The sequence below is a fragment of the Cibotium barometz genome, chromosome 58, assembly GCF_041138505.1.
Source record: "Cibotium barometz isolate CiBa-2024 chromosome 58, ASM4113850v1, whole genome shotgun sequence".
Lineage (NCBI taxonomy): Eukaryota > Viridiplantae > Streptophyta > Polypodiopsida > Cyatheales > Cibotiaceae > Cibotium > Cibotium barometz.
In genome coordinates this window covers 5,298,559-5,323,020 of record NC_141103.1, presented here as the reverse complement: position 1 = coordinate 5,323,020, position 24,462 = coordinate 5,298,559, and the positions used below count along the sequence as shown (strand labels likewise).

At 43.6% G+C, this 24,462-nt stretch overlaps 1 protein-coding gene across 2 annotated transcripts; it reads left to right on the top strand.

Moving 5' to 3' along the window:
- The first annotated feature begins 240 nt into the window (after nucleotides 1-240).
- On the top strand, nucleotides 241-24,186 carry LOC147605819 (uncharacterized). 2 transcript variants are annotated; one of them, XM_086792945.1, is made up of 6 exons: nucleotides 241-477; nucleotides 618-2,101; nucleotides 2,195-2,263; nucleotides 22,479-22,695; nucleotides 22,822-23,169; nucleotides 23,355-24,186. In XM_086792945.1, exons 2-6 carry the CDS (start codon nucleotides 728-730, stop codon nucleotides 23,486-23,488), a joined length of 2,142 nt encoding a protein of 713 aa, XP_086649071.1. In that variant the 5' UTR covers nucleotides 241-477; nucleotides 618-727; the 3' UTR covers nucleotides 23,489-24,186. The 2 variants fall into 2 exon arrangements, with proteins under 2 accessions (XP_086649071.1, XP_086649072.1); XM_086792946.1 differs by having other exon boundaries at nucleotides 243-477; nucleotides 23,361-24,186.
- The last annotated feature ends 276 nt before the right edge of the window (nucleotides 24,187-24,462 follow it).

The window sequence follows — 24,462 nt, the reverse complement described above, 5'->3', positions numbered from 1 at the left end:
AGATGTGCTATATAATCATTTGTTTTTACTCTCTCTCTCTCTCTCTCTCTCTCTCTAGTCAAGAAGGCATGCCTCCTAGAAAGCTTCTTCTCTTGAGCGTTCTTCAGCATATGTGATGGAAAAACTGGGATCATTGTAAATTAATCCTCAATCCTTTGTACATAAAAGTATTTTGACACGTGTATTCAACCATAAGTGTCATACAAATTTATTTGACATTATCACGAAGGATCTTGTAAAGTGTTTTCCAACTTGGGGCAAAAGGTTTAACGAGTCATCTTCCATATTCCAACGTAATATAAAAAGCTGCTCATTTAACACACCGAGAGATCTGTTGCTCGCAAGACGATGCTCCTATTTTTCGCACGGAGGACGAAACAACAAGCATTGAAATCTAAGAGAGAAACCCAGGGCAAGCTTGTAGTCATGGATGCCTGCGCTAAAACAGCACAACGGGATGGCTTGTGCACGGACAAGGTAAGAGAGCTTCTGCTGATCCGTTGCGTTACACAGAGAGAGAGAGAGAGAGTTTCGTGAGAGAGAGAGAGAGAGAGAGAGAGAGAGAGAGAGAGAGAGTGTTTTTAATAACAGATCTCTACTTTTGTTGGCATATGAAGACACTGCAAACCCTAGCGAGGATGCTTTCCTTCTGGCTAGGCCACTTTCAACGGCAGCAATGAAACAATAGTAGATCCCTCTTAAAGACTGGCCAAATGTGAATGACAGCATGGATCTAGAGGCTGTTTTCACCATGGCAGATAACATACCCATGCCTTCTGCAGATCCCCTCGGTTTTCATGTCACAAAGGGACAGTTCCTAGGCGTCGACTTCTCGTTTTTGCCTGTGAGCCATGCCTCCCCTATTAAAACAGACCCTATGCCAACCGGGGTAACGCAACTTCAGCACAGTGAGCCTTCTGATTTGATTGATTCAGATGATGACTTTGGTGACTTCAAATCTGTTCCAGCTGATGGATTTCATATTGCCAATGAGTTTCCAAACCTACTCCCAGAGGTCTCTGCTGTCAAGTCTACTCAGGAACTTCAGGGTTCCTTTGATATGTTCAAATCTTTCTCGGCTTCATCGAATGCACAGAATAGTACTGTTCCCAAGGACCTTTTCGGCCATTTTTCTGCTGCAACTGAGAGTTTGTCGTTTCCATCAGACAAAGCAAGGAGTGATTTTGAGGCGGTCATTGTCAAGTCGTTGGAGATCAGCTCTGATGATGACTGGGGGGATTTTGTAGAGCATCCGACTCCAGCAGTTCAGGATAACTCACAGGTATTTGATTGGTTTGAGACAACTCAACATAGTGGAGAGGAAATATTGCCTGCAAAAGTTGTTTCTGGTAATGCAAATGGCATATCAGAGAATTTTGGTGCATGTGAAAATTCTAGTGGCATAGACACGCCTGAAGTAAAACCACAGGCCTTGGAAGAAAAAGGCACAAAAATCAGGTTTGACGACTTTGGCTTTTTTGGTGGAGGCAGTACACTAAATATGGAAGGGAATGATAGTTTTTGGCCAGAGAGATTTCATGCACAAGGTTTTGGTATTGGCACTAATGATGTCATAGCACAACCAAAGGCATCAGTACTACAGCGGACACTTTCTGGACAGAAAATGAGGTATAACGGGAAAGCTTCTTTAATTGAAATTACTTCTACACCAATTCCATTGTCATTATTCGGTGAAGAGGAGCTGGAAATTGAGAAACCAAGGGAGGAGCTTGCAGATCCGGTTGCAAGACATTTCCAAGGGCATTCCAGGAGTAAAGCTCTGAGCAGTGGCTCATTGCCATCAGGTGGAGGGAACTTTTCTGACTTGATTGCATCTCTATATACAGAATCTCAACCAGAATCCCACATTAAGGATGCAGTTACCATGCACAATGGGGGTCCAAAAGAAATTAAGAACGATGTGGACAAGGTTAAGACCGGCAGAAATTTGGTTGACAATGTAGATGACAGTGATAGGCTGTTTGCAAACAATTCATCTACCTTTCAGAGCATTAGAGGTGCTGAAAGCAGCAGCTTGGAAGAATGCCTTTTTGATTTGAAATTATGCTTGAGGCCTTCCTCAGATCTAGGTTCCGTACAGGTACAGACCTCTTTGTTTTCTATGAGTTGATGTAACCATTTTCCTTGCTTAATCTTGGGCTTGTAGAGTGATTTTAGTACAATTGTCTTGTAGGAAGCATATGATGCAGCAGTGGATGCATCAGATCGCAATCAATCAACATCTATTCAACGAGAATTGGAGGTATGAATTTTTTTCTCCTATTTATCACGTTGACAAACTTACTAGCTGCATGTTCCTGCAAAGCTCTCTCAATTACTGAAATAAGTCGGTAGAAATCTCGGTGAACGACAAAGTATTCACCTCTTTAATTCGACTAAGCGCATCTACAACACTATTCATGGACCTTTTTCGATAACGAATCTCAAAATCAAAATCTTGTATTAACTCAATCCAATGAGCTTTCCTTCCTCTCCAATTATCCGCATCACACACATACTTGATTGACTGATGATCAGTCAATACCACAAACTTGGAGCCATATAAATAATGTCTCCAAACCTTGAGAGCATGAATCACAGCATAAAGCTCCTTCTCAAGGGTTGGCCAACGAGATTGAGTGTCGTCTAGCTTTTTACTTTCAAAAGCAATCGGTCTACCATCTTGAAATAGAGCAACCCCGATGGCATAGTTACTGGCATGAGTTTCAAGAACATAAGGCCGACTAGGATCGGGTAATGCTAAGATAGGTGCTTCCTTGACTTTATCTTTCAAAAGTCTGAAGGCCATATCCAAATCGTTATTTCAAGTGATAGGCTGATTTGACTTACGTCCACGACCTTTCAATAAGTCGATCATCGGTAGCGTGAGCTGAGAGTACTCCCGCACAGATCTTTGAAGAAAACAACAAAACCGAGAAAAGAACGAAGTTGTTTCACTGTTCGCGGTATAGGCCAGTCCAGAATCTTCTGAACTCGGTCATAGTCAATGCTCAATCCATCTCTAGTGATCTTGTGTTCCAAGTAAATGATGTCTGTCATAAAAAACTCACATTTACTTAACTTAGCATATAGTCGATTCTGTCTTAAAATAGATAAGACAATCGTGAGGTGTCTAACATGATGCTTAAGAGTACAACTATATATCAAAATATCATCCAGGAACACCACCACAAATTTTCCCAAATGTTCACGAAAAAGATCGTTCATCATTTGTTGCTGGAAAGTGGCTGGAGCATTGGTTAACCCAAAAAGTAATACAAGAAACTCGTAATGGCCATACCTAGTCCAAAAGGCGGTTCTTTCGACATGCCTTTCATGAATACGTATCTGGTGATAGCCAGTACGTAAATCTATCTTCGTGAAATATTTCACTCCTACTAATCGGTCAATCAGGTCATCTGATTTAGGGAGAGGATAACGGTTCTTAATAGTCAGCTTGTTCAATCTCTTATAATCTATACACATTCTCCAGGTGTTGTCCTTCTTTCTCCTAAGCAACACAGGTGCACTCCAAGGTGATTTACTTGGACGGATCTGGTCCATCCTCAAATAATCTTCGAGTTGTTTAACCAACTCATCGTTCCCAGCTTGGCTCATCGTGTAAGGTGGAATACTAACAGAATGAGCATCAGGGATCAAGTCAATACGATGATCTATTGCCCTTTCAGGTGGTAAACTCGATGGCAGTTCCTTAGGAAATACATCTTGAAACGAATAAAGTATCTTCTGTAATTCTTTGCTTTCAAACACACTTAATTCATTGTCATCCATGGAAGGTATGAGAAATGAAGTAAGTGGAATCAATACACAATGGAAATGTGGTATACAAAGAAGAATCCATTATATTTCCAAAATCAAATGTATTTACAAGAGGTCCCTGAGAGGGATGTATACAATCACCTAAAATACTATACTGGGTGTTCCTATGTTGAAAAGAAAAAATATGACTAGACCAATCTATCTGGACTTGAAGAGTCTTAAACTACTCAATCCCTAATAACAAGTCTACATGTTCTAGGTAGGTGCATAATATAGCATTCCAAAATATCTTTGTAGTCCTGAATCTGGATTGGTAGCATCTCCACCGCTCAATCCCATACTTGTCGACCCGCAGGTAGGCGTACCTCATAGGTATGATCGCTGGGTGACGTATCAAGACTCAATTTGTGCACAAGTTTGTAGTTAACAAAGTTGTGTGAGCTGCCAGGGTCTAGAAGAATGTGGATTCTATGGCCATTCACTTCTCCATACACTCGGAGAAGATCATGCAAGCCAAAAACTTTAGAGTTGAACAGACAATCAGAACATAAACTACGGCGAGAAAGTACAGTAATTGACGTACCTGTCAAAGACAACTGGTTAGCTGCCTTTGGCTTGGGTCTTGCGTTGGTCTTTGCACCCTTTTGCTTCGGGCACTCGTCCTTTTTTCGTCCTTTTTCTTCGCAGATGAAACGTCGTTCCCCCTTCTTGAGCTTCAAAGCCTTAAGGAGTCGTTTCTTCTTCGCTGGTATCGAACTTGGATTCTTCGAAGGTTGGTCCGAAGACTTTCTTTCAGTCGTGTTAGCCATAGGTGCGGAGAACTTTCTTTTGTGCTTGTTCCCCTGCTCGGTAAAACGGGTTTAGACTTGGAAGAGACCATTGTATCATCATAGATGCGAGCTGAATGAATGACTTCGTCCAAAGTTTTGCATTTGTTATTTTTAACCTATAAACGGTATGAGTCTGGTAAACCAGCTACGAAGAACTCCAAAAGAGTAGTGGGATCCATCTTTGTAGCTTTCATCTGTAAGTCCCTAAACTTCTGGAGGTAGATCTTATAAGTGAGGTGTTGCGAGGTCATGGTCAAAGCGGTAAACCGGGCAACAACATCATAATCAACCTTATAAGTGAGGTGCTGCGAGGTCATGGTCAAAGCGGTAAACCGGGCAACAACATCATAATCATCCTCTTTCCTGAGGAATTCCTTCTTGAAGACGTCTTCAAATTGTGCCCAAATCGTTGGCTTAGGGTTGAGTTACTTCCCCCAAAGCAAAGCTTTGCCTGAGAGGAAACCTGCTGCTAACTGGATCTTTTTTCCATCATCATATGGATGAAACTGAAAATGGACCTGCCACTTATGTAGCCAAGTGTCCACGATCTCCTTGGTACGTTGCTTTTGCTCGCCCCCAAACTGTTCTGGAGTAATGTTGGGGCCTAAAGCAGAGGCCAAGGTATCCATACCTGAAAGAGTAGATAGGGTAATGGTCAAGAGAGAGATGGAGTTTTGCAAAGCTTGCATCTGGGCGGCGATTTGTGCCTGACGTTCCGAAGAAGAAGCTTTGAGAGCTACTTTGAACTCTTGGAAATTTGATTTTGACACAAAATCGCAAAAAGATCGGCATCGGTATCGTCTGTAGCCGGCAAGCCTTCACGTTCGACAAGGGGCTTCAACTTGGATTCTTGGGTCGACATCTTGAAGAGAGCAAGTGGAGAGAAAATTCGATCTTGCACAAGAATAGTGTGAGAGAACTTGAGAGCTTGAAAACTTGAGAGATGTGTGGCAAGAAGCCCACTTAAGGGGTTTATATAATCTTCCCCAAAAGCAACTTGAGCTTTTGCTTTTGTGTTGATATATATATATATATATATATATTCTATTTTCTTAAAAAAAAACACCTTTAAACCTTAGGGGTCTTTAAACTCTTAAAAAAAAAAGTTTAATGTAAAAAAAAAAAACGAAAGCACCCAAATCGGCAGAATGCGTTTACTGTTCTTTTTTCTTCATGGAATTAGTGCCGCCGGCTTTGCCATGCTGCCGTCACCTGCGCTGCTGCCGGGTGTCCATGGCCGCTTGCGCCAGGCTGTCTGCGTAGGCCTGGCCACAAGCCGGCGTAGGCCTGGGCGCCTGCCAGCCTGGCCTAGGCGCTTGCCTGTGTAGGCCTGGGCGCCAGCCTACGTAGGCTTGGCCGGCTGCCTACACGCCTGTCCGCTTGTTCGCTGGCGCCTCCAACATCCTGTATCCCACGACCAGTACATGACCAGCACTGCCAACGATCCCCATCTCGTGCTCTCTCTCTCTCGTTCAACCAAAAGCGAAAACGTTAAAAAAAAAAAGTTTTCTCGCACGACTTGTTCATGCGACTGCACAAACATCTTCAGCCTTCTTCTTGCAAAGTAAAACATCCCTACCAAACCACCCACCCTCATCACGGGTTCTTTGATGAAAAAGCACATACTATCTGAAAAAACCAGCACAGCAAGCTTCTTGAACACATACCTTTCTTCGACCTCATCTTCTCTACCTACCGACTTGCTCGTTCATGAGGCACGCTCTGATACCACTGTCAAATCCCCATAGATCTCCTCGTAGAACGCTCTCGGCTCGAGACTCGAAACCTGCAAACAAATAAATAAACAAGAAGAGGGTGCATGCCTGACTCACCTCCCAACCACGACAGCCGTGGGCAAGGCCAATGTCTTGGCTGTCCCCATCGAGCCACGAGCTGAGCTAACTAGATGGACGTACCGACCAATCTCTACCTCGCGACGTCCCATACCGCCACGAAGCTACCCTCGCGGGCCTCGAGACTGCTGCCAGCCTCGGCTGCGTAAAGCAGGTGCACGTCTGCACTAGATCCAGGCTCCAGACCATAGAGCTCTCACAAATCTCGCGACTAACCTTGGCCACCCTTTTATAAGCTCATCGGGCGTCCTCACTTGGGTGCCCGTCCGTCCATACTTGGGTGCCCGCCCGTTAGTCTATCCCTAACTCAGCTCGCCAATCAGCTTGCCTAGCTCCAAGCTTTCCCAAACCTCGAAGCTAGTCTTGCGTGCGTGTAGCACACGGTAGATAACACTGTGCCCATGACACTTGGGGCACACGAGGAAAGGGTTTTAGGCAACGGTTCCAGGGGAGGATGATCCTCCAAGGGGTCGAGTGAGAGTGCCAGACTCAATACTTAGGAAAGAAGACCAGAGACAGTGTTTAGGGACAGGGCAAGAATTGAAAGGGGACAAGATGGAACAAATGCATAGATCTTCATCTGAGTTGGAGTGCATTTGGAGATTGGGCAAGGTTTTCAATGAAAAGGTTGCTAGGAAGGGAAGGATGACAGGGAAACTCTAGGAATAGACAATGGGATGATGACAGTCATCCAAGAACATAGATTGGAATCCCGTCATCAAGTTCAGCAGAGGTGGATGTCATGTGCAAGACATGCACTGGCTAATCCTGAAGCGATAACAAGAACTAGATTAGAGCTTGTGCTACTAGTTTTGGGCAGGAGAACCTTGTGGAAAAGGACAGGAAGCTGTTTGCTAGGTGTGAAGGAGTTGCTCCTATCAGCTACAGTGAAAAGAGGATTAGTTTGTCCTGGAGTTGGCCGACAGCAAGTCGGCTAGTCCACGAGGGGTTTTCAGCCCTATAAATGGTCACTTTGGCTCGATGATTAGAACATTCAACTCTTTATGAGTTGAGTCTTAGACTTGGGTATAGAATAGGGTGTATTACCTTTTCATGAAGGCAGCCTATGGTGTACATCCTTTTTGTACCATATGAATATATTGAATACTCAGCTATCTCTGTCTCTCTCTCTTCTCTCACTCTATATGCGTTTTGCATCAGCATGTTCCAAGATGGTGTTTAGGGCTGAAAGAAGACTCCCAGAGCTTCCGCATGTAACAGCCGATCCGTGCTTGCATCCACAAGATTAATTTTGGGGTCCTCCTGTGCCCTGCTCATGTCCTAATTGATCTGTTTTTTTTTGTTGCCCTTTAGGGATAAGCCCTAAGATGAGCATGTCTATGTGCATACACATGACAAAACATCTCTTATTTGCAAATTCAACCACCAACCTTGATTGGTTATGGCTAAGACAGAGAGCAGATTTTTCTTGATCCTTGGAACATACAATACATTTGTCATGCATACATTTGCACCATTGGCTGCAACAAGCATGACCTTGCCTATCCCTTTCATTGGATAAGTAGAAATATCCGCACATGATACAGTGCGGCCATCAAAAGTATAAACCAAGTGTTGAAATACATCTTTGGAAGTAGTGATATTGCTCGAAGCACCTCTATCAAAACGCCAAATTACATCCTTACAATCAAAGACATATCTTGTTCTGTAGCACTTGGTGTGTCACTATTGCATGTGACCAAAAAATGTCCACTCTTCACGGACTAGAGTAGTAGACTTCTCTGCTTTGTCATTAGAAGTATCAGCTACTGCATTACCTACATCTTTCTTCCTCTCTTTTGCCATCTGCTTTGTACATTCATTAGGCTTATGACGGTAGTGACATTTTCCCTTCTTTTTGGGCTTGTTGGCATGCCCTTTTTCAGAGGTATCACCTCCAGAAGAGGGTTGTCTGTGACCAACCTTATTGGATTGGTGTCCTCCATGCTTAACGCTCTTTGCTTTCCCCTTGTCCTTGGTTGAAAATGCCCTGTCACCACCACGGTTACTTGATAGATTTGCTCTTGTTTGTTCTTCTTGCAAGAGAAAACCCACCAACTTCGTCAAAAGCGACAGGTTCAATACCTCTCATAGAGAGATTGAGAGAGGTATGAATGCCCAAATACGAGGGCCCAAATATGAGGGAGGCAAAGAATGCTTAGTATTGGTGACCAGCTGATTGTTTGGGATAACCTCATCAATGTTCAGCAAATGTTCTTGCAAAGGTGATTTGTCGTAGAGTCACCCTCATCCATAAAAAGAGTATCCAATTACCTCTTTAAGTAAGCAACCCTTGTTTCGTTGCGTACCTGATACTTTGCTTCCAAGGTGTCCCATGTTGGGGATAAAGGCACAATGTGCTATCCCTTGTGGTACTTATAATGCCATGTCATCACCTTATCTATTCTTTGTGTTAAAGGCAATAAGGGAAGTCACAGTCTAAGACTTTTGCTTCCCACAAAACTCGTGCTCTCTCTTTTTCTCTCTCACCCTTCTCCCTCTCCCTCTTGCTTCCGCTCCTTTTGCTCCCATCAATTGGTATCAGAGCCTCCTTACCCACCAGCTCCTCCTCGTTCCCTAGCCTCCCCTCGCACTGTGTGACCTTTCCATTGCGGGAAGTCACTTGTTCTTGCTGCCCACGCAGTCCAGCCACTCTCCCTCGCTGCCCCCAGCTGTCTCGTGGAGTTTCATCGCGGGAATCACTTCTATTCTCATGCTCCTTAGCTGGAGACACCTTTTGGGTGAGTGTACTTGCTGTTTTTCAGCATTTTTTGACTGTTTTTTGGGCTGTAGCAAGCGAAATACAGCGAGAAAGTGGTCAAGGACACTTTCCAGTTGGAGCTCTTGGTATTGCCACACCTCCTACAGCAGGGCAACTGCATTTGCATCATTTTTCGTCAGATTTGGTGCAGTTTAAGCTGGGCGACATTTTTTCAGCCACACAGGAGCTGAATTTCGCCTGTCATTTTGGGGGTTTTCCTCCAGTTTTTTTTTTTGCACTAAATCTGGTCGCCTACACCTGTAGAGGAATCCTGCCAAGTTTGGTTGGATTTTGCCTGCCCGTTGTTGCGAAGTTCTTGCTGTTTTTCAGTTTCCAGCCACAGGGCAAGTTGCAGAACTGTGGATTTCGCACATTCTACTGCTGATTTGACATCATAAAAGTGGTCGCCTACTTGAAGGGACACTGTCTGCCAAGTTTGGTTGACTTTCGCCCTTCGTGGTGCTGAGATATCATCACTTTTAGGGTTCAGCCTATCAAAAAGTGACACGTGGCAGTGGATAAGGCTGAGAATTTTGGGGCTTTTGCAATTTTATGCATTGGAAGGCTTGCTCTTGCACATTGAAGCAAGAAATTTTCAGTTTGGGACACATTGGAAGAGGGAATCTCAAAGAATTCATAATATTCCAAGAATATTCCTTGAGCTTGATGCCAGAGGTTATGCCTTTGTGAAGCAGTGCTTGAAGCACTTGGATGCATTGACATTGTTACAACAACTTTTTGTGACACTGGAATAGTGTCTTGGATGCCAATTTGGATGCTTTTGTGTTGAGAAAAACAAGAATATTGTTTGCTGCAGATTTATGACTGTTTTTACTGTCATTTTGGGACAGTTTCTCCGAGTTTTGGATGCCTCTATCTCTGTCACAAGTTGGGACAGATTTTTGAGTGAGTTGCACTCACTTTTGCAGGCATATTTGGCTCAGTTTTGGAGTCATAGTGGTGCAGGAAATTCATTACAGTTTTGGGACTGTTTATGCATTCAAAGGTGGAAGGTATATTGGTTGCAAGTTCTCTCCTGTAGAGGACAGATTTTGGTTGCTATTTTATTTGGCTTTTGCTGTTTTTTATTTGCTCAGACATGGCTTCAAGTGGGAGTGAAGGTGGTTCACTTCTTAACATCAAGAAGTTGGAAGGAGCACACAACTTTGCCATTTGGCAAAAGGAGTGCTATAATGTGCTTCTTCAAAAGCACCAAGCCCGTCCTATCAAGGAAAAGGGGGTGAAGCCAGATAATATATCAGATGATGATTGGGAAAGTGTTGACGAATTGGCACGTTCCACAATTATGCTTTCTATTTCAGATGTGCTCTTGTTCAATGTTGAGAATGAGGACACTGCATGGGATATGTGGAGAAGGTTGGAAGATTTGTATGCTCAACAAAGTGCAACAAGCAAGGTTTATTGGCTCAAGAAGCTCATGGATCTCCGGATGAAGGAGGGCATGACTATGAGTGTGCACCTAAATGAGTTTAACTCTATCATCAAGCAGTTGGCAAATCAGAAATTCAACATTGATGATGAGTTTAAAGCAACTTTTTGCTTTGTACTCTTCTTGAGAGTTGGGATATTTTCAGGACAGCTTTGAGCAATTCAAATCCTATTCTTGTGTATGCAGATGTTGAGAGCCAGCTCCTCATGGAGGAGATGAATAGGAAGAACAATGCTTCAAGTAAGTCTTCCACTGCCCTTAACACAAGGGGAAGACCTCAGTATAGAGGTAATGACAGCCAAAGGAACAAATCCCGTAGTAAGTCACGTCCTAAGAAGGACATTGAATGCTTTCATTGTGGAAAGAAGGGCACATGAAGAAAGATTGCTTCAAGTGGAAAAAGGAGCAAAAGAAGGGCAGCAACAACAATCAAGATGCCAAAAATGACAAAGGCAAGCAACGTGCAGAGAGCAGTAACAGTGGTGTTAAGATTGAAGAGATAAATGCAGTCACTCATGAGAGTGAGGATGACATTTTTTTTGTTTCATCACTTGATGCACATGCTTTGATCACTGATGATGATAGTGATATGACCACTTGGATCATTGATTCGGGTGCTTCTTTCCATGTGACACCACACAGGGAGTGGTTTTGCTCATATAATGGTGGTTCACAGGGTGTTGTGCATCTTGGAAACAATTATGCATGCTCTATTGAAGGGATTGGAGATGTGAAACTTGTATTTGCTGATGGCACACATTTTATGCTTCATGATGTTAGGCATGTGCCAAAGCTGAAAAAGAACTTGGTTAGTACTGGTCAATTGGATGATCAAGGCTACTACACTGTGTTTGGTGATAGTAGGTGGAAGATAACCAAGGGAGCCAGAGTCATTGCAAAAGGGTATAAGTGTGATACTTTGTATGCTTTGCATGTTTCTGATGTAAAGAATCATGTGGTTGCCGTAACTGAGGTGCCAAAGGTTTCATTGTGGCATGGCCGGTTAGGACACATGAGTGTTAAAAGAATGCAAGCACTGTCTCAATTGGGTTATTTACCGTCTCTGAAATTTTCAAAATTTAAGCATTGTGAGCATTGCATTTTTGGTAAGCATTCACAGTCACCACATAAAGTGACATTGCAACAAAGATTGACACCCTTAGATTTGGTACATAGTGATGTATGTCAAATGCCTCAGTTGTCTATGGGTGGTCATGAATACTTTGTTACATTTATAGATGATGCCACAAGGAAAGTGTGGGTCTATTTCATCATGAGGAAGGATGAAGTTTTTGGTGCATTTCAAAAGTTTGTTGCCTCGGTTGAAAATCAGACAGGCAAGAAGTTGAAATGCTTACGCTCTGATAATGGAGGAGAATATGTACCCAAAATATTTCAGGAATTTTGTGACAGGAAAGGGATAAAGAGGGAACTCACAAGCCCTCATAATCCTCCACAGAATGGAGTTGCAGAGCGAACAAATCGAACTATTCAAGATAGAGTCTGTGGTATGCTGTCTCATGCTGCCTTACCCCATGGTTTTTGGGCAGAGGCTGTTCAAACTGCCATTCATGTCATCAACAGGTCACCGAATAAGCGGTTGGATGGTAAAGTACCTGAGGAACAGTGGTATGGCAAGCCACCCTCATATAAACACTTGAGAGTGTTTGGCTGTGATGCGTATGTGCACGTACGAAAAGATCAGCGCAACAAACTCCAACCAAAGTCAAATAGATGCATCTTTATTGGATATGGTGATAGTGGTGAAATGGGGTATAGATTGTGGGATCCCGTTGGAAGGAAGATTATACGCAGCAATGACGTGATTTTTCATGAGGAAAGCATGCACAAGCAGCCCACACAAAAATCAGAAAATAGGAAGGTTGTCTTTGAAGAAATCATTGTGAATAGACAGCAAAATATGCCCAATAATATGCAGCAAGGTACTGCTGCAAATGTCCCTAATGCAGAGGGAATAGAGGCTGAGAATCAGCCTAATCAAACTGCCTTTGATATGCGACAAATAGAGCCACATCTTGGTGATGTAGGACAGCCAGAGGAGGTGGTACAACCACATATTATGGCTGATATGCAGGCTGAACAGCCAGCCAATCAAGATGATTGGGTAAGGAGATCCACTAGAGTCTCCAAACCTCCTGATAGGTTTGTTCCAGGACAGAACTACGTGGCTGATTTTGTCATGCTGACAGATTGTGGTGAGCCTTCATGCTATCAGGAAGCAATGAGAAGGCATGATAAGAGAAAGTGGGAGAAGGCCATGCATTCAGAAATGGATTCTCTTATCAAAAATAAAACATGGGATTTGGTGAAACTACCAACTGGAAAGAATGCCTTACCATGCAAATGGGTTTATAAGATCAAGGTCACTCCTAATGCTGAGAACAAATACAAGGCAAGATTGGTTGCCAAGGGGTTCAAGCAACAGAAGGGCATTGACTTTGATGAAATCTTTTCCCCTGTGGTGAAAATGACAACATTGAGGGCTGTTTTGGCATTGGTTGCACATGAGGACATGGACTTGTGTCGGATGGATGTCAAAACTTGGTGATCTTCATGAGGAGATTTTTATGGTACAGCCAGAAGGGTTTGTCAGGGAAGGCAAAGAAAAGTTGGTATGTAAGCTGAAAAAGAGCTTATATGGGTTGAAGTAGGCTCCAAGGGAGTGGTACTTCAAATTCCATACTTTCATGCAATCTTAGGGGTTTAGGAGAAGTGATGTTGATCACTGTCTCTATACCAAGAAAGCAAAGGATGGTAGCCTTATTTTGCTCATCATTTATGTTGATGACATACTTATTGCAGGCAAATCTCGGTATGAGATTGATGCACTGAAGATGGGACTGCCCTTTGATATGAAGGATCTTGGTGATGCAAATCACATCTTAGGGATGCGTATCATACGGGACAGAAATCAGAAATTGCTCTATTTGTCTCAGAAGGAATACATTGAATACGGAGGGAGGAAAGATTCTTAATACTCCATTGCCTCCATATGTGAAACTCAGTCAGAAAGACAGCCCACAATCAGATGATGAGAGGGCTGAAATGGCCAAGACTCCTTATGCATCCGCAGTTGGTAGTCTCATGTATGCAATGGTGGCTACACGTCCAGATATTGCCTTTGCAGTGGGAGTTGTCAGTAGATACATGGCAACACTTGGCAAGAAGCATTGGGAAGCCGTGAAAGGTATAATGAGATATCTTAAGGGCACAATGCATGTGTGCATTTGCTTTGGGAAGAAAGACTTGGTTCTTCATGGGTTCACAGACTCAGATTTTGCAGGATGTGTAGACAAAAGAAAGTCTACTACAGGATATGTTTTCACCTTAGGTGGTGGTGCTATTTCATGGATCTCTCGGTTGCAAAAATGCATTGCGTTATCTACCACAAAGGCAGAATATGTGTTGGGGTAAAGGCATTATGCCCACCCTTGTAGTGTGTACAAGCCCATAAGTTATAGTACATAGTACACTTAGTACTTTTAATGTACTAAGTGCACTATGTGTACTAGTGCAATATACATGTGTGATAGGGGAGTCACACACTCTCACTTGGTGAGTTGACTTATCTCCACAACTCTCTCTCTCTCTCTCTCTCCCTTCTTCTCTCTGTGTGTATGTCTCCCACATGAAAACCTAACCCTAATTCTCCCATTCAACTGGTATCAGAGCTTAGGCTACAGGAGATCCCTGTGGTAGAGAGTCGGTTTGTTAGGTTTTGTGTAGTGTGCAGCGACTGTGTCCCCTTGCATTGAACCATTCGCAGGCAGGTGGGCTGAAAGAGAAGGAGTCGAGGGTAGCCATTTCTCCTTCAGCAGATAGGCGGAGGCGGCGAAGGTAGCAACGCGTTGGGCAAGCAGGCGTGTGCTGTCTGGGTCAGCATTGAACGCTGGGCGTCCATACTCAGGCGAACACACAAGGCGTGAGCAAAGCACTCAAGCGGACACGTAAAAGCATCAAGAAGCAGGCGGTGAAGAGCTATTGTGTACAGAACAGGGCAAACCAATTCGTTGGAGACAGCGCGCAAGGAAGCTTAGCAGCACGTCATCATTGCCACGCGTTAGACGCCTGGCCACAAGGCGTAAAATCTATCAACGGGTAGATAGGAGGAAGTCCCGTCGCGTGTAGCTGTGGCCACGGCGGAGGCTGTTCCGGCACTTCTGCTGATTGCGCCCTACCCTGCCCCCTACGCCCACGCCTGGTAGCTCTGGTTGGCTCGCTTTTCAGCCAGCCCTCGGCATTTTTCCCTTCGAGGCCTTCCAACTCCTCGGCATTTCTCGCCCAGCCTCCCCAGTCGCATGCAGCTGCACTCCTCTGCGCCACAAGAGCTCCTCAGCTCTATCGCCCACCTGCACAGCAACAGCTTCTTCATAAATCATCAAATTTGACACCCCCCTTTTCCTGCATCAGAAATAAAAAATTAAGAGGTATTTGCTTCAATTCTTTGGAAATTTCTTATCAATTTAATCAATTGAGCAGGTACAGGTGCCAAAATTGCTCAAATTTTGAGCAAAATTGGCAAAATTGGGTGACATTGGTCACAACCAGGATCAATTTGCAGGAAATTGGATGTCAAAATTTGGGGCTTTTGATGTAATTGTGCAATTAAGCATTCATACATGCTGTATGATGTGAGAAATTGCACATTCGGGCAAAATTGCAGCAAATTGCATTGCAGATCAAAGGGCTTTTGTGCCGATTGGATTGATTTGCATGCAGGCAATCGCATTTGATGCTTTGGGCAATGTGTTGATGCCTGACAAGCACTCAATGTGCCTGTAAATCAAGGGGCTTTTATGTACTGGATGTTTATGTGGCCAGGGGGAAGCATTGCGAAGACTCTGGATGCCTTCATGTGCGCTAATGTACCATGTATGATCAGAAATTGATCTTAAATCAAGGGACTTTTCAAGATTTTATGCTTGTTGAGCTTGGCAAAGCAGCAGGCAAGACTTTTATGCCTTGAATCCTCAGAAATCCACTTGCAGTCAAGGGGCTTTTGCCCAATTTCCGTTCGGGATTGTTGTATGCAGTGGTGGGGACTGTAAAAGTCTGATTTTCACTCATTTGGACAGCCAGGAGAGCATTTATTGCTACTGTACCTGCTGGTACAGCTTTGTACAAGTTTTGGCATGGCTGCACATTGATTTGAGTGAGCAAAAATCTCATTTTCAGCTGCTGTACTTGTCGGTACAGATTTGGTACATGATTGGTGAGCACTTAGTACTGCTGTACAGTACTTTGGAAGGGCAACAGAGCACATTTAAGGTGCTGTCCTAAATCTGCAGCAACCAGATTTTGGTGATTTCATCACATTCAGTGGGAGTAGAGTTGCATTTGTGCTTCCGCAGTGGGAGATAAACTTTGGGAGAACAACTGTGAGCACTTTGTGTGCTTTTGGTGCAGTGTTTGCACATTTTGCAGGGAGTCAGGCATTGACAGGTTGCATATTGCTATGGCAACCACAGGTGAGAGCTCTTCATTGCTTCACATCAAGAAGCTTGAAGGCTCACATAACTATGATATTTGGCAAACCCAGTGCCATAATGTGTTGCTCCAGAAGAAGCAGCACAAGCCTATCAAAGAAAGGGGTGTAATGCCCGCTTCTCTTACTGCTGAAGAGTGGGAAGATATGGATGAGTTGGCAAGATCTACTATCATGTTGTCTGTGTCAGACTCTTTACTTTTCAGCATTCGTGAAGAGAAGACAACTTGGGGAATGTGGCTGAGATTGCAGGACTTGTATGCCCAGTAAAGTGCCTCAAGCAAAGTGTATTGGTTGAAGAAACTCATAGGTCTTCAAATGAAGGAAGGGGCGTCTATGGCAGCCCATCTAAATGAGTTTAATGGTATTGTCAGCCAAGTTATAAATCAAAAGTTGGCAATGGACGATGAGTTCAAAGCCACCTTTCTCTTATGCACTTTGCCAGAGAGTTGGGACACATTCAGGACAGCCACTAGCAATTCGAATGCTATGCTGTCATATGCAGATGTTGAGGGTGCTCTCCTTCAAGAGGAGATGAACAGGAAAAACAACTCTGTTGGAAAGTCCAATGCAATGAATGCACGTGGGAGATCCCAGCAAAGGGGTAAAAGCCAAGAACGGGGAAGGAGCAAGTCCCGCTCCAAAAAGGACTTGGAATGCCATTATTGTGGCAAGAAGGGACACATCAAAAAGCAATGCTACAAATGGAAAAATGATCAAAAGGAAAAGGGAAAAGGCAAAGACAAAGACAAAGATGAAGCCAAAGATGTAAAGCCAAAGGGCAAAAGTGGAGTCAAGATTGAAGAAGTCAATGTGTCACATGCAGGTGACAGTGAGGATGAGGTCCTATTTACGTCTTCACTTGATGCCCATTCACTTCTTGCAAGAGATGGTCATGGTATGCACTCATGGATCATTGATTCAGGTGCCTCCTTTCATGTCACAGGTTGCAGAGACTTGTTTGTCAGGTATACTGCTGGCAATGAAGGAGTAGTTTATTTGGGTGATAACCATGCATGCAAGATTCTTGGCAGAGGTGATGTGAGGCTTGTGTTTTCAGATGGCTCACAGCTTATGCTCCACTATGTCAGGCATGTGCCTGAGATCAAGAAGAACCTGCTTTCTACTGGACAGCTTGATGATGCTGATTATGTTACCACATTTGGTCGTGGAAAGTGGAAAATTAGTAAGGGCTCACTGGTTGTTGCCAGAGGCTCTAAGGTGGACACTCTTTACTTTATGCATGCAGGTGTTTGTCACCATGCTAATGTAAATGCAACCGAGCTGCCGGAAATCTCTGTGGCATAGCCGGTTGGGACACATGAGTGTCAAGGGAATGGAGCAATTGTCTCGTTTTGGTTACTTGCCTTCTCTAAAGTTTTCAAGTTTTCAGTTTTGTTAGCATTGTATATATGGCAGGCAACTCCAGTGCCCCCACAAGAAAGCTCTTGGACAGAAAGATGCTCAGTTAGAGCTTGTGCATACAGATGTATGTGAGATGCCTCAGCTTTCTTTGGGAGGGGCAAAATATTTTGTGTCCTTTATTGATGATGCCACACGTAAGGTGTGGGTTTATCCTCTTCGTTTGAAGAGTGATACATTTTCAGTGTTTGAGAAGTTTGTTGCTCTTGTTGAGAATCAAACTGGCAAAACACTGAAGGCTTTGTGTTCTGACAATGGTGGAGAGTATATGTCCAAACAGTTTCAGGACTTTTGTGATGCTAAAGGCATCAAGAGGGAGCTCTCTACTCCTTATGATCCTCCACAAAACAGGACAGCAGAGAGGATGAACAGGACCATTCAGGAGAAGGTCCGTTCTATGTTGTCACACGCTGCGTTACCTCATGGTTTTTGGGCTGAAGCTGTTATGACAGCCGTTCATCTTATAAACAGGTCACCTAACACGAGGCTTGGTGGGAAAGTGCCCGAGGAAGTATGGATAGGGAAGCCTCCGTCATACAAGCACTTGAGAGTGTTTGGTTGCGTTGCGTACGTGCACATACGCAGGGAAATGCGCACCAAACTTGATCCTAAGTCTCACAAATGCATATTCCTAGGATATGGTGACAGAGGTGAAATGGGGTATAGACTTTGGGATCCAGTGAATAGAAAGATTATACGCAGCAATGATGTCATTTTTGATGAAACATGCATGTATAAGGAGCCTGCAAGGCAACAGGAGCCTGGCAGAGTCATCTTTGATGATGATGGATATCATGGACAACAACCAAGGGCTGTAAATCAGCCATTATAGCAGCAAAACCAGCCCTTAAATGGTGCTGAAAATGGTCCAAATGGACAGCCAGAGATGGCACAAGATATCCCTATGGATATACCACAATCAGAGGAGATACCGGGCATAATTTTTCAGCCTTATGGCATGGAACAGGAGCCACCAATAGGTGATATGCAGGCTGGACAGCAACCTGCAAATGATGGTCATTGGGTACGGAGGTCCACAAGACCCTCCAGAGCCCCTGACAGGTTTGTTCCAGGGGTTGACTACTTGATGCTCACTGACTGTGGAGAGCCCTCATGTTATAAGGAGGCTTTACAGAGGGCAGACAAGGCTCTTTGGGAGCGTGCCATGAAGTCAGAGATGGATTCTCTGCACAAAAATGGAACATGGAAGTTGGTGCATTTGTCTACAGGCAAGAAGGTTTTGCCATGCAAGTGGATTTACAGGCTCAAAGTTGCACCTGATGCAAAGCCAAGATACAAAGCCAGGTTAGTGGCTAAGGGCTTCAAGCAGGAATATGGTGTGGACTTTGATGAGATCTTCTCTCCAGTGGTCAAAATGACCACACTTAGAGCTGTATTAGCTTTGGTTGCTCATGATGATCTGGATTTGATTCAGATGGATGTGAAGACTGCTTTTCTTCACGGTGATCTCCATGAGGAGATATATATGCAACAGCCAGAGGGTTATGCAGTGAGTGGAAAGGAGAAGCTTGTATGTAAGCTGAAAAAGAGTCTTTATGGACTCAAACAGGCACCAAGAGAATGGTATCACAAATTTGATACATTCATGAAATCACAGAATTTCAGGAGGAGTGACATAGATCACTGCTTATACACCAAGAAAGCTTTGGATGGCAGTCTATTGATCCTCATCTTGTATGTTGATGATATGTTGATTGTCGGGAAATCTCGTAAAGAGATGGATGCCTTGAAGAAGAGGTTGCATCAAACCTTTGATATGAAGGATTTGGGTGATGCAAATCACATTTTGGGTATGCGGATACTTCGGGACAGAAATCAGCATGTGTTGTATTTGTCTCAGAAGGAATACATTGGCAAAGTTTTGCAGAGGTTCAATATGGACGGGGGGAAGAAGACTAGTACTCCTTTGCCTCCATATGTGAAACTCAGTGCTATGGACAGCCCACAGTCAGATAGTGGCAGGGCTGATATGGCCAAGATTCCGTATGCTTCAGCTTGTGGCAGTCTCATGTATGCCATGGTTGCTACTAGGCCGGACATTGCATTTGCAGTGGGAGTGGTTTCTAGATACATGGCCAACCCTGGCAAGAAGCATTGGGAAGCAGTGAAAGGTGTCATGAGATACTTGAAGGGCACACAGGATATGTGCATTTGTTTTGGCAAACAGGATGCATTAGTGCATGGTTACACGGATTCGGATTATGCCGGTCATCCAGATAACCGGAAGTCTACTACCGGTTATGTGTTTACATTCACAGGAGGTGCTGTGTCATGGATATCCAGGATGCAGAAGTGCACTGCCTTATCTACTACAGAGGCCGAGTATATTGCAGCCACAGAGGTTTGCAAGGAGGCATTATGGCTATCTCGGTTAGTGGTTGATTTGGGTTATACAGGGGATATTCCATTGTTGCATTGTGATAGTCAGAGTGCCATCCAGTTGGCAAAGAACCCTGTCTTTCATGCAAAGACGAAGCATGTGGATGTGAAGTATCAATTCATGAGCGAGGTGATAGAGAACAAGCAAATTCAGCTTGTTAAGATTCATACGGATGACAACCCGGCTGATCTGTTGACAAAGAGTTTGCCTCCGGAGCGGTTTGCTCATTGCAGACACTTGATGGGCATTGGATGAGGCCAGTTTCAGCCTTGATATGGCCTTGTATATTATCATGTACATGCTGATTTTTTCTTTTCCTTCATTTAAGGGCACTTTGCCTTTAAGTGGGAGGTTGTTGGGGTAAAGGCATTATGCCCACCCTTGTAGTGTGTACAAGCCCATAAGTTATAGTACATAGTACACTTAGTACTTTTAATGTACTAAGTGCACTATGTGTACTAGTGCAATATACATGTGTGATAGGGGAGTCACACACTCTCACTTGGTGAGTTGATTTATCCCCACAACTCTCTCTCTCTCTCTTCCTTCTTCTCTCTGTGTGTATGTCTCCCACATGAAAACCTAACCCTAATTCTCCCATTCAATATGTTGCAGCCACAGAGACGTGCAAAGAAGCCATATGGTTATCTCGTCTAGTGGGAGATATTGGTTTATAAGGAGAGGTTCCTATTTTGCATTGTGATAGTCAGAGTGCTATTTAGCTAGCACGTAATCTTGTGTTTCATGCCAAAACGAAACACATTGAGGTGAAATATCATTTTATCAGACAGATACTTGAGGATAGGCGCATTCGGCTTGTCAAAGTGCACAATGATGACAATCCTGCAGATCTTTTGACCAAGAGTCTTAACCCGCAACGCTTTGCACATTGCAGAGTACAGATGGGTGTTGGCTGAGTTTCTCATGTTGAGATTCTCTTGTATTTTGTGTATATGTTTTTATGTACACTTCTTTCTCTCTTTTTTGGGCACATTGCCTATAAGTGGGAGATTGTTGGGGATAAAGGCACAATGTGCTATCCCTTGTATAAGTGGTACTTATAATGCCACATCATCACCTTATCTATTCTTTGTATAAAAGACAATAAGGGAAGTCACACTCTAAGACTTTTGCTTCCCACAAAACTCGTGCTCTCTCTTTTGCTCTCTCACCCTTCTCCCTCTCCCTCTTGCTTCGGCTCCTTGCTCCCATCATCCCATGCAAGCTTTGTTGTCTTGTAGGACCAAATGTGCAGAATGATAGACCTTTTGACAGAAAGGGCTATCAAAGACATGGCCTGTGCATCCTTGGAATCCCATCTTCTCTGCTCTTGTGTAGGAGCGAGATGTTCTACCTCAGGTCGTGGAGCTCTTTGAGCAGCTCCCCTCTAAGGTGTTGCTGGCTGCAAGGTAGGTGGGCGTGTGTCATCACCCCACACAATGCCCCAAAGCCCTTTGGCTACTAGCAGATTCCGAATCATGAAACTCCGTGAGAGTGCATTCTGGTCATGATTGCTTTAGCTGTGCTCCGGTTCAGCTACTTCTGTGGTATACCCTCATCTGTTGTCTCTTTGGCTTTGTGCTGACGTAATCATGAAACTCCGTGAGAGTGCATTCTGGTCATGATTGCTTTAGCTGTGCTCCGGTTCAGCTACTTCTGTGGTATACCCTCATCTGTTGTCTCTTTGGCTTTGTGCTGACCTACGTTTTGAATAAAAGATGTGACTATGATGCTTTCATCCCCATAGTCTATTTTTGTCTCTGTTTCTCTTTTACTATAGGGCCACTCATCTTTGATTCTCGTACTTAATGATCTGGCAAAGACGGCCAATTCTCTCTTGGAACAAGCATTGGAATCTCCCTCAAAGCTTATAACGTTCTGGGCTTCACACAGGACGAAATGCTCCTGTAGTTCTCTCTTGCATGTCAAACATTGGGTCCGTAGCTAGCAGTTCTCATGTGTCACATCTACCTCTCTTCTTGTTCAGGTGTAGAGCTTGTGTAATGGGATCCTAACGTGGCAATTGTTGCTGAAATATGCTCCTATAGAAAACTTATCTACCTCAAGCCCAACACCCAAGGGTCTTGGGATGCACATACATCATGTGCCCGTCAAGGATTTTCAATGTTGCAAGCTAACAGTGTCTTGCATATTTATGCTACCATTAGAAGGTTGGAAACACAGTTTATATTGGCTTATCAAATCTTTTGAACTATCATGTTTATGGTTCATTGCCAATCTGTGAAGATCTCTCTCTCTCTCTCTCTCTCTCTTTCTCTCTCTCTCTCTCTTTGCAGGTACACGTGTGCCATGTACTGGCCTTTATGGTGGGTATTTCCATTCTATTTAAGTAACTTGGCACATGCATGTCATTTGTTTACCTTTTTTAATTAAGTAATCGCTCAATTATACTTGCTAGCAACTTTTGCAGCACAGTTGATTGTCCAAGACCAATGGGGCATGGTTCATGTGCAGGCAAAAAGTGACATAGCTGCTGCAGCAGAGCTCCACTCACAGGAAGCCACCATGCTTACACTATTGGGTTCTGCTTCTACTGACGATCAGTACTCATTTGTGAAGGCTTGGGCAGCCGTCTTGGCAGTTTGTGCTTCTGAGCTTGAACATGCCTCGAATGTGTGGAAGCGAGCACAGAATGCAGATGCCCATCTAGCATTGCTGGCTGACCTTCAAGGTAGTTTTTATGAGTTGTTGGATCTCTGTGGGTGTAGCCATATTTGAACATGTCAGAAATCTTTTCCTTTGCATGAGTATTGTGCATAACATGTTTAAGATTTCAGAGTCCTTTTAACCTTTTCAGGTAAGAGGTACTTTGCTGCTGTTGGACAAATATATGTAGTTGCTTTGATTCTGGCCGTAGCTTCAAACTTCTACAAGCCCTGGTTGGCAGTGGCTGCCAAGGAAGGTGAGAACCTAGAAGCAAGCTTAGGGCGTTGCAAGGCAGCCTGGCTGCAAACTGATCTGAAGGAAGCTGTTCGTCTCGCACTCTGTGGACTAGAAGGCTTGCTGCCAAGCTCAGTAGTGTCCTGGAAAGGCATAGAGGGCTTTGCTGCAATTGCACATAGGGCGTCTATACAGGCTGCAAATGTTTCTGGTCCTCCACACTCCGTTTGCGGATTATCATTATTGCCTTTCCTTCCTTTCAGTTGTGAGTACTAGCTAAACTCTAAATAAACCCATCATTAAGCATAAAAGATTCTTGTGTTTGATGACATATAAATTCTAGGCTCATCTTTTGATGCAAATTTAAGGTATTATTGATGAAGATTGCAATCATATCAGCTAGGTTATTTCTGATTTAATAACCGTACATTGATGGTGCTCTTGTTGTAGACACAGGTTTATCCTCTGTACAATGGTCTGGATCCAGTTATCTTCTGCCTTTGGCCAATATGTGGGCCAATTGTGTGTCGCACGATCCACTGACATTGCCCTCGCTTCAGCTAAAAGAAAGTGTGATTGGTTGACACAGCGGACGTACTCATCTGTACTACTGGGTACGGACAACTAAGGTTGTTGATAGAGTCTATGTGCATGACAGGAAGGTGGACAGGCTATGCCAAGAAATTAGAGTGCAATGCCTCAGACAATGATGCAAACACAAAAGATACCTCACCTAGTGCTCTCTGATTGGTACATCTGGCCATGCGACTTTTGACCAGTTGTGGGGATTCTGAATGACCTTGGTATTGACAGTGGACGGTTTCAGAAGATGCAATATTTTGAATTCATACTTGGAAGTTGGGCATGGTGTTTCTTGTAGTTGAGAGTGGAAACAGCCAGTGTGTTTCTTTGCAATGAGCTTTTTGTATATTACGAGGCCAGGTCTGGGTACCGTACTAATGTGGACACCATTTTGGGAGCAATTGGTTTATTCCCATCTTGGGTGTGGTAGAATGACTATTGTCTATTATGATTGCTTGGGGTCACTTAATTTTCAAACCGGCATATCTTATTCATGTCAAACAGTACGAGTTGGCCAGAGTAGTCATGATTCTAGATGTACAAATAAATGTTAGAAATGCTGTCAGAAATAATTTATTTCTGTTTTCTTGGTACTTTAAAGGGGTTCTAGCTTCACTATACAAGCTACAAAGGTACTCCCATTGTGGGCAGCGACTTTTGACTAACGATGGTTATAAATATACTCTGTTTATTATAATAACCTTCCAAGAGCACGATTTTTTTTTGAGTAAGTTGGTAAATTTTAGATTTATTCACCCAGCTTTGAAATTGGTCATCAAGAAATTCGCATTTATGTTTCGGTGACCTACTCGTGTAGAATGCAACCATTACCCGTCACTAGGAGAGTCATTTAGTCAAAGGTGTATTAATCCAAATAACCTTAGTGGCACTCAAACTTTGTATAAGATAGGAACCAAGTAAAATCCTTCATTTCTACATAGGAACTCTATATAAAATTAAGTAGGAAAAAATTAAG

What these genes read in the sequence shown, in the direction of transcription:
- LOC147605819 (XM_086792945.1), top strand. Translation starts at nt 728, where the DNA reads ATGGATCTAGAGGCTGTTTTCACCATGGCAGATAACATACCCATGCCT. An exon ending in CAGATCTAGGTTCCGTACAG is followed by an intron (nt 2,102 to 2,194) that starts GTACAGACCTCT and finishes ATTGTCTTGTAG; the next exon opens with GAAGCATATGATGCAGCAGT. An exon ending in CTATTCAACGAGAATTGGAG is followed by an intron (nt 2,264 to 22,478) that starts GTATGAATTTTT and finishes GTTCATGTGCAG; the next exon opens with GCAAAAAGTGACATAGCTGC.